Consider the following 13,141-nt stretch of genomic DNA (forward strand, 5'->3'; position numbering starts at 1 on the left):
CTGTCAGAGTAATTTTGAAAATTTGGACTGTTTAAATTAAGCCCATTTTTATGTTTATATATCTGTATTCACTCATTAAAGTACAAAATTTAAAAATAAAATCTAGTGCTCTTTATAGCTTGCTGTTGGTGTTAGCCAAGGCAATGTGTTGAAGACCCATACTTTGACCTATAATGGTTTACGTTAACAAATTGTGACTTGGATGGAGAGTTGTCTCATTGGCACTCACACCACATCTTCATATATATATATATATTTCTCTAATTCTTCGTCAATTTATCCCTTTCTGCACACATTGAAATTTAATCAACATGTGGTTCGTTTGATCTCAGTTCTTCATTGGTTTAAATCCGATTATGATGTCTAATTTTCTTGCTTTCCTCTAAATTTTCTATTGTGACGGCATGAAAAAAGGTGACGGCATGAAAAAAGGCAACCATGCCTGATGACGTCACATAGAAAGAACACATCTGTGTACTGAATTTTGCTGGTGTAAGAAGTTTCTTCAGATTTGGTGTATTTCGACGGCTGCCAATAAGCTGTGATTCATGGACTAGATTTTTCATTTTCTTTGATTGATGCAGAATAGGTAAAAACCCCTTAGCAGAATAAAAGATCTGTATAAGCCGTCTTTAAATAGAAAGTGAAATTTGGTCCATGAATTAGAATCCGTAAAATATACAAACTACCGCATGACGTTACTATTAGGCAACGTCACAAGTCGTTACTATTAACACTTTCAGTACGGAATTGTTTTTTTTGGCGCGTTCGTATAGCCGGAGATTTATTTTGTCTGATGAACCGTAGGAGATGAGGTGAAAGCGCTAACAGAAACAATGTATGATTTATGATGTGATTTTTTTGTGTTTTTTATTTTTAAACTATATTTTCTGTCAAAATATATATCTTGATCTTGAAGTTCAGCTTATGTCCAAATTACAAAACAATCTATATAAAATACATAAATATGAAAGAAATATATTTTCAAAAGTTAGCTTCAAAACATTATCTCTTAATCATAAAATAGTGCCTGCTAAACATGCTAGTGTTTCATAAAATTCTATGAAGGTTTGACAAATTTTAGAATTAATGTGCAACAAACTTTAACACTGGTCTGTTTCAACTAGTTAACTGCTAAAAATTAAGTTATTTTATCATTGTTCTGGATACTGTCTATTGATCATAAATAAGCTTCTGCCCAAAGTATGAATATTTCTTTCTTTGACAAAGTTAGGGACGACGTCAAAAGATCGATGTAGGATAAAAAACTTAAATCAAATAGTTTGGGGGTGGGGGGGGGTTAACATTCTGCAAGTTTTGTATATCTAAATTCGATTTTTACATATATTCCTATTGGTAAATCAATTTTTCCAAAATTAAGTTAAGAGGGGGGGTGTGGGGGTCAGTGAAAAAACTATGTGAATTAAGTTTTTTATCCTACATTGAACTTTTGATGTCGTCCCTTATTAGATTGTGTTAATGCAAAAAAAAAAATTGAATTCACTTCTCCCGAAACTTTTTAAGAGTTATTTAATACCCTTGAAGACATACCTTTACACTCTGTGTATCTCTAATTCCGAGAACATAAGGGTGATCTTTAGCAATAAGCTGTAAATATAAAACATGCATTACTGTAAATTCAGAAATTATTGCAATGATTTTATTATTGCGAAAAATAATTTAAATTTCTAAATGAATCAAACAGGATTTTTCTGAATGTCGTAAAAACAAGAATGTGTCCACAGTACACGGATGCCCCACTCGCACTATCATTTCCTATGTTTAGTGGACCGTGAAATTGGGATAAATTCTCTATTTTGGCATTGAAATTATAATGATCTTATCAAAGGGAACATGTATACTAAGTTTTAAGTTGATTGGACTTCTACTTTATCAAAAACTACCTTGACCAAAAACTTCAACCTGAAATTTGCACTATCATTTTCTATGTTCAGTGAACCGTAAAATTGGGGTCAAAACTCTAATTTGGCATTTAAATTATAAAGATCATATCATAGGGCACATGTATACTAAGTTTCAAGTTGATTGGACTTCAACTTCATCAAAAACTACCTTGACCAAAAACTTTAACCTGAAGCGGGACAGACGGACGAACGAACGGACTGACGGACGGACAAACGGACGCACAGACCAGAAAACATAATGCCCCTCTACTATCGTAGGTGGAGCATACAAATAAAATCGCATTTTAGCCTAAAATGACAAAATCGCAACAATAAATGCATGCATTAATTTCTGAATTCAAAGTATTCTTGACCTTAATCACTAATTCATGAAATGAGGTCAAGGTCAGATGAACCCTGTCTCACCTTGCATGGATCCCATATACAAAATTTAGTTATGCTTATTACTAACAATAAGTGAGAATTTCACATACGGAAAAACTACCGAGGTAACCAAATATGTAAAACAAAACACAAAATTATAAATATCAACATTTTTGATTCATCATTTCTGTAATTATTATATATGATATATAATTGATTCACAAGTTGCATATGATATAATGATAATGTTATGTTCATGATATACTTTTAAATGAGGCGATTTATAAGAAAAACACAATTTTTATGCGTAAATAGTAGGGATGTCAAAAGATCTGAAATTTAATACTCGGATACTCGGTCATAATACTTGATTACTCGCAAGTACTCGGATGAATCTTAAACGTCTATTGAAAAGTTTAAGTTAGATTTTAGGTGGGATGCAGTGCTTTTGTTATTACCTTTCATAAACACATTGACGAAATACAAACGTACTACAAACATAGCTTGCTCCTGTTTTTTGTGTCAATGAAACAATAAATAAACGACTGCCGTTTTTACAAATAACCTATCATAATAGCAATTATAGTTAAGCTTTAAAAAAGAGTAATTAAATTAATCTAAATATACATCTCATACCAATCAGAAGTCTTGATTAACAAACAAAGGTAAGTTTTTACGGCTTGTGATGAGTTAATTATTAATCCATGAAAGTGTTGATCCGTGTACAAACACCGTTAAAAATGTCTCAATCAGTTGTGTAGGGTTCCCCGCAGGTTACTTTGATTTTGTGTTCGTTTAAAAATATGATCTGGTCAACAATTTCAGACAAAAGACTGTTACTCTCTATTTTTTGTTACAAGGAGTGCACATGAAAATATTCCCTCGAAAGGAAAGGACGTTGCTGGTACTACTATAACAGATAGTATCCTCAGGATAAACATAGTTATGTTATTAATTTATTTTATTGAGTATTAAGAAGGAGAAATTTCAACAGAACTAAAATTGAGTGGAAATGTGAAGAGAACTATCTCAAGATGTATAAAAAGCAAATGAGTATCCGAGTACTTAAACTGTACTCGAGTACTCGGTCTTCCGAGCGAGTACCCGAGTACTCGAGTACTCGTTGCCATCCCTAGTAAATAGCAGTTATTTCAGTATCTCCCGTATGTAAATTCATAGCAACTTATTTTAATAACTGTGTTTAATCCATGGATTAACATTGTTAAAATTTTAATTCTTTTTCATATCTCCTATATTAAGGAATTATTACGAATCCAGCAATAAAACTCCTTACAGGATGTTATGTTCAAGATATACTTGTAAATGGAGCAATTTAAAAAAAAAGTTATCTACTTAAATAGCAGATTTTGTGGAAAGCCCACATACAACAAGGTACAAAATATTTTCATTATATAATCCAAGGCCAAATTTTATTAAAGACATTTTTATAGCTATATCAGACAAACAGGTTTTGTAAGCTAGAAAGACAAACAGACCCTATAAGCTATTATAATAGACGGAACAATTGTTAGGCAAATTGTCAAGTGACCCAATTTTAGCAGGTCATACTGACAACAATTGTTTCAATAAATTTTTGTGTATTAAATGATTGACTTATTTTTACAGATGCACACTGGTAATTGTCTTAAGCTTTTTTAACTCATTATCATCATATTAAAAATATCAGCTTCTCCCCTTCATAAAAAAACTTTTGAAAAACATGCCCCAAGAGAATTTTACATTTTCTCTTTATCATGTTTATTGATTACTTGTAATACATTGATATAAGAAGATTTGGTATGAGTGCCAATGAGACAACTCTCCATCCAAGTCACAATTTATAAAAGTAAACCATTTTAGGTCAAAGTGCGGTCTTCAACACGGAGCCTTGGTTCACACCCAACAGCAAGCTATAAAGAGCCCCAAAAATAACTAGTGTAAAACTATTCAAACGGAAAACCCAAGGTCTAATCTATATAAAACAAGAGTGCATACGCTGAAATGTTTTGCCTTCCTTACTAATCATTGATATTTTGTTGAAAGTCCTTAATATAAAGCTTTACTTCAACTATCCCATAAACTTAACATGATCCAAGAAAATGAGGTCAAGGTCATATAAACCAAACAAGAAATACATGTACATCTTACTATCATTTAATACACTGAATATAGTTGACCTATTGCTTATATAATTTCTAAGAAACAAACTTAACCAAGAAGTCTAAACATTGACCAATTAACCATAAAATGAGGTCAAGGATAGATGAACCATTCCAGGCAGACAAATACAGCTTACAGTTCTTCCCTAAAATAAGTACAGTTGACCTATTGCTTATAGTTTAAGAATATCAGACCAAAACACAAAAACTTAACACTGAGCATGCACAATGAACCGTGAAAATGAGGTCAAGGTCGAATAAAACCTGGGAGACTGACATGTACATCATAAAATATTTCAATACACCAAATATAGCTGACCTATTGCATATACTATATGCCATATAGTAACAGAAAAAAAGACCAAACTAAATACTCAATTTAGACCACTGAACCATGAAAATGAGGTCAAGGTTAGATGACACCTTACAAATTACAATCATTCCATACACCAAATATAGTAGACCTATTGCATACAGTATAAGAGAAACAGACCAAAACACAAAGTCAAAACTAACCACTGAACCATGAAAATGAAGTCAAGGTCAGATGACACCTGCCGGTTGGACATGTACACATTACCGTTCTTCCATACACTATATACTAGACATATTACTTATAGTATCTGAGATATGGACTTGACCACCAAAACTTAACCTTGTTCACTGATCCATGAAATGAGGTTGAGGTCAAGTTAAATCTATTTGATGGGCATGAGGACCTTGCAAGGTATGCACATATCAAATATAGTTATCCTATTACTCATAAGAGAGAAATTAACATTACAAAAAAATCTTGACTTTTTTTTTCAAGTAGTCACTGAACCATGAAAATGAGGTAAAGGAGATTTCTGTGACAAAGTTGCAGGCTTGACAAAAACGAGAAACAGGAAACACCTATGAACCACATCAACAAACAATAACTACTGAACATCAGATTCTTCACTAACTACTGAACATCAGATTCTTCACTTAGGACAGGTGCAAATAATTTTCAACATTTTAATGGTACCAAACCTTCACACTTATCTGAAACAATAGTGTAACATCACAACATATAAAGACACACTCTAAAATATCAATTGAAATGGCTTAACTCATCCAAAAGACATATCTTAAGACACAAGTGAACATACAATGAACGAATAAATTGGATCTATGATACAATGTTAATACAAAATCAATAAAATAAGGAATGAATGATTAAAGCAACAGTATTATACCGCTGTGAAATGTTAAACAATTTAGAAAAACAACAAAATTTGAACAAAAATCCGCCATTTACAATAATGTTATAAGTAAACAGTCAAATGGAGAAAGGAAATATTTTTACCAAATAAATAATTTTGATGTTTGTAGTACAAAGTAGTGAAAATTTATAGTAATACCAAACACTTATGAAAGCTGGTATAAAGACCAGATATAACCCTGAATAAGTAAACATTAAATAACAAAAAAAGCATTACAAATAGAATCAACTAGTCAAATTAACAAGAAAGTAAGATTTAAGAGTATGACATGTATATCATGTATATTAAGAATAAGTATTATGTCATTAAGCATGTTAAGAATACATATTATAAGTTATGTTGATAAAAACTTCAACTGAACAGCAAACCATTCTCAAATCAATAATCATCCTGAACATGCATGAAACATTTGCTACTGGACATTAATCAACCACCTTCAAAGATCAAACAAATCTTTATATCGCATGATACTGCAGTGTATGTGTTAACATTTTTAGTCATTTGTTTAATAAATTAGATTCATATAAGCATTTTAATGTATGCATTACCTTAGGTTTTCCACCAGAACATATACACAACTTTCCATATTGGTACTCTGTTCCATCTACTGTGTGTAATATCTGGAAAAAAGTAATATAAAACTGTACTGCAAGTGTCACAAAAACTTAACACACACATGATACAAGATAATTTGGTCAAAGTTTCTAAGAAATTAACTTAACCAGGAAAACATTTAATTGACTAGTAAATCATAAAAAATGAGGTCATATCAAATTACTGTAAACCAACTAATTTTTTTTGCGAATGTAAATCGTCCTAAACTTGTAAAACTTGGATCTGTCCTTATTGAATTACAAGTAAATTTGAAAATCGTGAAACTAAATCACTGCAAAATTGGCATGAAAGGACTTGATGCGAAATATCATGAATATAGTAATCAGGAAAATAAGTTGGTTTACAGTAAGTTATCTTATTACTCATATTAGGAGTGAGACTAAAAAAAAAAAATCTTAAGTAGTCACGTGCACTGAACCATGAAAATGAGGTCTAGGTTAATGGACATATGACAGACAAATCTTCATAACATAAGACATCTGTATACAAAGTTTGAAGCATCCAGGTCTTCCAGCTTCCTAAATGTAAAGCTTTACAGTATTTAGTTAATGCAGCCGCAACCTCCTCATCACTATCCCTATGTCAAGCTTTCTGCAATTTCAGACCTTTCAAAGGATATTAAATTTTAAAACCTTACATGTTTATCAGCTTCTAATAAAGACACATATTTGTGAACAACTTTAACATTTGGACATCCTGTCTCAACAGATAGCATTGGACGTTCTTCTACATCAAAACTTTCCAAAGTCTTTGTGATCTGAAATTTACAATTACCAATAAAATATTGAGTTAAACTTTTCTTCTAACAATACATGTATACAAGATTTTGCGGAGATAGATAAAAGCTTTAGCCTAGTATAGTCAGGAAAAGTCAGGTAAAGTCTGAGAAACCCAAAACAAAATATATAAACAAGATGGATGAAATTAAATAGTTATATATATTTCTGTCTCCAAATTCTTTCGCAAATCATGCAAATGATGAATTTTAATCGCCACAAATTTTATTTTTTCACAAATTGCGAAAATGGGAACCGCCAGCATAAAAACCTAAATGTAGCTGTAGAAGCTAAGATGACATGTTATGTGTGCTGAACGGGGCTAAAATTTTCTAGGATCCAAGAGACATGTCTCTAAGAAAATCCAAGGGACTGGAGCATCACACCCAGATTAACACATACAATGTAGGAGTTCAGATCACAAGGTACTTGAAGGTAGGTGCTTCTTGATTTTCCAATTAAAGAGGTAAAAAGCTAATTGGATTCCACATACATGTACCTTCTTTTTTACATTTTTTGTAAATATTTTACATTACTGGGTGAACATATTTTAGTAGTACCTTTCTATAGTTAGTGATGGTTTTGACTAATGTTGATGCTGATATAAGCAGTATTTCATCATCAGGACACAATGATGATAACTGAAATTAAATAGAAATCAGAGTTATAAGAACAGCCAGTGATAGCACAAGTTATGTAAATGGACGTGTTTAATAAGTTTCAGCTCTCAAATGACCTTATTATATATCATAACTATAAATAAGGTGTTGCAAGTAGATAAATTTGTCTAATTCCTTGGTTCTTAAAATTTAAAGAAAGGCATCATACATGATTATAGATGTTCTTAACCAGATTTTAATACATGTTTTACAAATTTTACCATGTTTACAGTTCTTAGAACATTTGTAGAAGACTTAATTTGATAAATCAGATTCTCTTTACATATTTCAAAGTATCAATATGCAGATAATCTAATATTCAAATATGTCTCTTTAAATGAATTAATTTCCTAGATCTTCGACTGAAAATCATGTATTCCCATTCAAGGCTGAAGGAGTGAAAAATCACTAATAATTACAAGTTATTTTTTCTACTTACTCTAGAACTTAATTTGCATATAACTTGGGTTTGTATGAATGGCATTTTCTACTCCTAGCAAACTTGTCTTTAAACTAGATTATGATGCAGAAATAATCAAATCACTACAAATTGTACATGTTCTAGCAGATTAATAATTTTAACCAAAAACATCATTCTGCAGCTGTGAACAAGGGGCAAATAAGGACTTCTTCTTCCAAGGGAAATCTATCCTAACAATGATACAGTTTCTGATTATACATGTTATAACATAATTATATTTACTGTGTACTTTTAGTTCCTTTCCCTTATACATGTACTTTGTTATTCTGTTTAAAGTATACATGTTGTTGATGCACAATTATATATTCACTGTACATGTATAACATGTATAAAGATTAGAATCATTTGCCAAAACAAATAGTTTCATGGAGTGCAGTACAGGGATTCAAGCGTATAATCTCAGAATTTTTCTACCCTCAAGTCTTATTGTTATCAAATGTATATACTTTACTGAAATTTATTTTTCAAATGTTCATTTATGGCATAAATATATATCAATTCAATTTTTGATTTTGTTCCTTTTTCCAGGTTATCTTGTGAATTAATTTATAAATCAAATTCTAAAGTTTACAGTATATCGGGCCAATAATCTTCCATAAATGAAGGATTACACAATGTACTAGAATAGCCAAAAACTAAAAAGAAGAAAAGAAGAAGATCAAAACCTTTACCTTTTACCACAGCCAGTAGAAACACAAGATTCACCAATTACCATGTTCACTACAATACCAAACATTCAGCACGAGAACAGAGTACTATAAGAGGTCCCTTTTCCCTGTTACAGTTGTACTATGGAATTCACTTTCATCAAAGCAAAAAAATAAAAATAATCTCTCAAGACGTCACATTATAATTATTTGGATTAACAATAATTAGGCAGGATTTCAAACCCTTATTTTGGGGTCTTGTCCCCATTTACAGTAGAAAAGTCAATATAAAAAATATAAATATCCAATTTACTAAAATATAATGAACTCAAAATCACAAGACTTTGGGTAATATATTTTCTGGTCTAGTAAAATATAGGAGGGAGCACAATAACAATTTCATTTTAATTATTATTGATATGGGAAAAAAAAAAAACATGTAACCCAATGATAAGTGTCTGACTAATATAATGAACTCAAAATCACAAGACTTTGTGTAAAATATATATTTTCCAGTACTAGTCTAGTAAAATATAGGAGGGAGCACAATAACAATTTCATTTTAATTATTAGTTGATATGAAAAAAATACATGTTACCCAATGATAAGTGTTTTTTTTTTTATATTGAATAACTAAAATGATGTTACAAATAAAATCCCTAACAACATGAACAACGGAACCAGCATTGGAAACGTTACGGTATTTCCATTTTTGTTAAAATTAAAATATGTTTGAATAAAAAAATAAGAGAAAGGATAAAGTTACAATACTGTTGTCAGGTCATTAATGATTGCATATTTTGGTATTAATATTAATTCACTCATACTATAAATTTGTTGGGTCTTTGTGAAATAAACACATTTATTCTAAAACCAGTTGTTGGCATGATACTGGTTATGTTCTTCTCATATATTTTATGATGGTATGATACTAAACCCCTAACGGAGGGATTTTAATTGGTTTCATATGATGAAGACATAATCTTTCAAACAGTTTAATTGAGGTCACTGGACTCAGACTTCTTTTAATCTGAGTTTAGACTGTTTTACTGTTACGTATTGCATTGTATTGCTATATGTTTCTTTAATTTACATTGGCTAGAGGTAAAAACTTATTAAATCTTGTGTTAATATGTCTTTTTGATTTGAGTTAAGCCATTTCAATTGATATTTTAACGTGTGTTTTTCTATGTTGTGATGTAACACTATTGTTTCAGATAAGGGTGAAGGATTGGTACCATTAAAACGTTTAAACCAGCTGGAATTGCTTGCACCTGTCTATGTCAGGAATCTGATGTTCAGTAGTTGTCATTTGTTGATGTGGTTCATACATTGTAAGTCTTTCTCATTTCTCTTTTATTTTATGGATTAGACAGTTAGTTTCACCATTTGAATGGTTTACACAGTAATTTTTGGAGCCCTTCATAGCTTGCTGTTCGGTGTGAGCCAACTTCTCAGCCAAGGCTGAAGACTGTACTTTAAACTATAATGGTCTACTTTTATAAATCTTTTTATATCTATAATGTAAATAAACCAAACAATATCATGGCTACCATATTAACCATTTGTTAACTGAGTATTAATACAAATTTTAAATGCAAGCAAAGGCTTTGGTGGTTACCCACGTTGCACAACTTGACCACAAGTACTTTTTGGCATTAGTCTGTTAAAAAACAGTACAAGACTGAAGTTTATAAGTAAAAAAAGAACTTGAGCATTTTCTCAAAGAAAAATCACTGACAATAAAATGTTACTTTGAAAATCTTTACACTTATCTAAGCAAATAAACTGTATGTGTGTACTTATCCTACATTGGCTAGAGGTATAGGGGGGAGGGTTGAAATCTCACAAAATATTTTTAACAAGACAAATTTTTGTGCATGTCCCAAGTCAGGAGCCTCTGGAACTTTGTTAAGTTTTGTAGGTTTTTTAATTTAAGTTCATTATAGGGAATAAGGGTGGCAGGTAAAATGAAATTTACATTTATAAATGAAGAGATAATTTGAAAAATGAACAAATTTATATGGGGACGAAGTCCCCAATTACGGTAGAAAAATCAATAACAAAAAAAACAAAAAAAACAAAAATCGGGAAAATTTCCCAAATTTTTCATTCTACTAATGAACTCAAAATCGTTAACTTTTTTTTTCAGACCTACTTCCTGTTCCGGTTTTCTCCGCTTTTGCGCAGATATCTGTCTTGTGTGTATGAGACTTTGAAAAAATTTATATTTATCAGTCTAGTAAAATATAAGATTGGATCTCAATACAAATTCAATCCAATTTTAATAATTGTTTGATGTGAAAAAAACGTTACCTGATGAAAGCGTTTCCTTTTGTTTACATCGAATATGACGTCATAACTTGAAGAACGTCACAGCTAATTCCCTAACAACAGAATCAAAATCGGGAACGTTACGTACGGTATTTCGGTTTCTTTTATCAACGTGATTGAATTAAAAAAATAATACATACAGACTTCGTCCCCATTCACAGGTTATGCCTGCCTCATATTAACCGATTTATATAGTTCCAAGGCTGTTAGTCGCACCAGGGTTTCCCCTGGGTCATTTATTTTTTTCGCCACCTCTTTCGCCAAAACAATATATTTTTCGCCACTTTATTATTTTTTGTCGCCAAGTAACATAAATATATTTTTCCTGTTGTGCCCTTTTGTACTAAGAAGTAATTTTTACAACAAAACAAACGCTTTTATCACATGAAATTGATCCCTCATTTCATGTGTAGTCATTACATTGAAGAGTTACTCTCATTCAAGGGGTTGTTCCCAGCCTTTGGATAGATTTTTTCATAACGACAGTTTGCTTTTCTTGACCATCGTAAATGAAAAAGTTGAGACGTGCAACTATGCTTGAAACACGTGCATGTGTCACTCAAACGACTTTATTAAAGTCAAAGGATAAAAGAATTAAAGTTTTAAATCGGAGATTATTCTTGCTTTTGAACAATTTTCGTCACAACAACAGCTTTCTTTTCAAAACTATCTTTAAAGGGAGAGATGTCAAAAGTTTGCTTCAAACAAGTGCATCGCAAAGATGTAAATAAATTCTGTATGCATGGTATGTGACATTTATAGCGGAAGCCATTTGACCATATGATTTTGTGAAACAATTCAATCAACACCTTTATTAATTAGTCCTTTGTTGTCGATAGCTATAAAATGCAATCAGCTGATTTTTGATTTTCTGTCTAAATCTTAATGAGGTCAAGGTGAATTCCGAGTATTGTCTGATCAGGTAAAGTCCGAGAAACTCGAAAAAAACTAAATAAACAAGAAGAAAGAAAATAAATCAGTTTACATATTTCTTTCGCCAAATTCTTTCGCATTTGACGAATTTTTATCGCCACAATTATTATTTTTTCGCAAACTGCGAAAATGGCGACCGCCAGCGGAAACCCTGGTCGGCACCAAAAGCAACAAAGCAGCGCATCTATTTTGGACGGGCAAATATCCATTTTTTTATATGGGTCAAGCTCCGACATCCCACGGCCCTGCCCCTAGCTTGTTGAACAAAAAGCTGTTGACAAGAAATCTGGGACTAGTCAAGAAGGTCTGTGGCGAGTTGGAAATTGCGCGAGTTGTCTATGGCGAAGTGGGAAAGGGTCGAGTTGTCTGTGGCGAGTTGGGAATGGGGCGAGTTGTCTTACTTCAAAAACTCTTATTTATGGCCCAGGTTACAATATTTATCTTTAGACAGCCTCATCCCAGTTAAAAGTCATGCATTATAGTGTTTAAATTAATCTTAACCTTCTCTGCACATGAAACACCAGCTATTCCACCTCCAACAACAATGAATTTGTAAAACTTAATTTTACTATCCATCGCTCAATGGGCGCTGCCATTACACATTCCCGGATGTAGAATAAAAGATAGATTTCATCGAAATGTTCAATCAAAAACATAAATATTGGTATATAGTGGGTCATTATCAAAAAAAAACATGCAAAACTATGTTATTGTGTCTTTTTAAGTCACAGACATGAAAATATCTCAAAATAACACTTGCATATGTTAGATATGAATGTTTTGTGATACACAATATACTGTTTACAGTATGAAATGTTATAAAAACATCCTTAATGTTTTCTTATGATCTCTTATACCCTTTAAGATAGCCCGGCAGAATTAACTGTTATTTTTTACTATAAATCCGTTTAGACTTGAAATAGGACTATTATTCATATCATTTGTTATTATGATTTATCCCTTTTTATTTCATTTTGATACATACACACTTTTTTTAATGAT

General features: G+C 31.5%; 1 protein-coding gene across 1 annotated transcript in view; it reads right to left on the reverse strand.

The window, feature by feature from the left end:
- The window catches only part of LOC139490888 (pyridine nucleotide-disulfide oxidoreductase domain-containing protein 1-like), a 44,703-nt gene extending 31,947 nt beyond the window's left edge, over nucleotides 1-12,756 (reverse strand). Inside the window, exons 1-5 of the mRNA XM_071278014.1 lie at nucleotides 12,641-12,756; nucleotides 7,646-7,726; nucleotides 6,947-7,066; nucleotides 6,243-6,314; nucleotides 1,552-1,608 (exon numbers count right to left, since the gene is read on the reverse strand). Coding sequence (XP_071134115.1) covers nucleotides 1,552-1,608; nucleotides 6,243-6,314; nucleotides 6,947-7,066; nucleotides 7,646-7,726; nucleotides 12,641-12,715 — 405 coding nt within the window. The 5' untranslated portion in view covers nucleotides 12,716-12,756. The remainder of the gene's footprint in view (nucleotides 1-1,551; nucleotides 1,609-6,242; nucleotides 6,315-6,946; nucleotides 7,067-7,645; nucleotides 7,727-12,640) is intronic.
- Between the last annotated feature and the right edge of the window lie 385 nt (nucleotides 12,757-13,141).

The sequence above is a fragment of the Mytilus edulis genome, chromosome 10 (assembly GCF_963676685.1).
Source record: "Mytilus edulis chromosome 10, xbMytEdul2.2, whole genome shotgun sequence".
Lineage (NCBI taxonomy): Eukaryota > Metazoa > Mollusca > Bivalvia > Mytilida > Mytilidae > Mytilus > Mytilus edulis.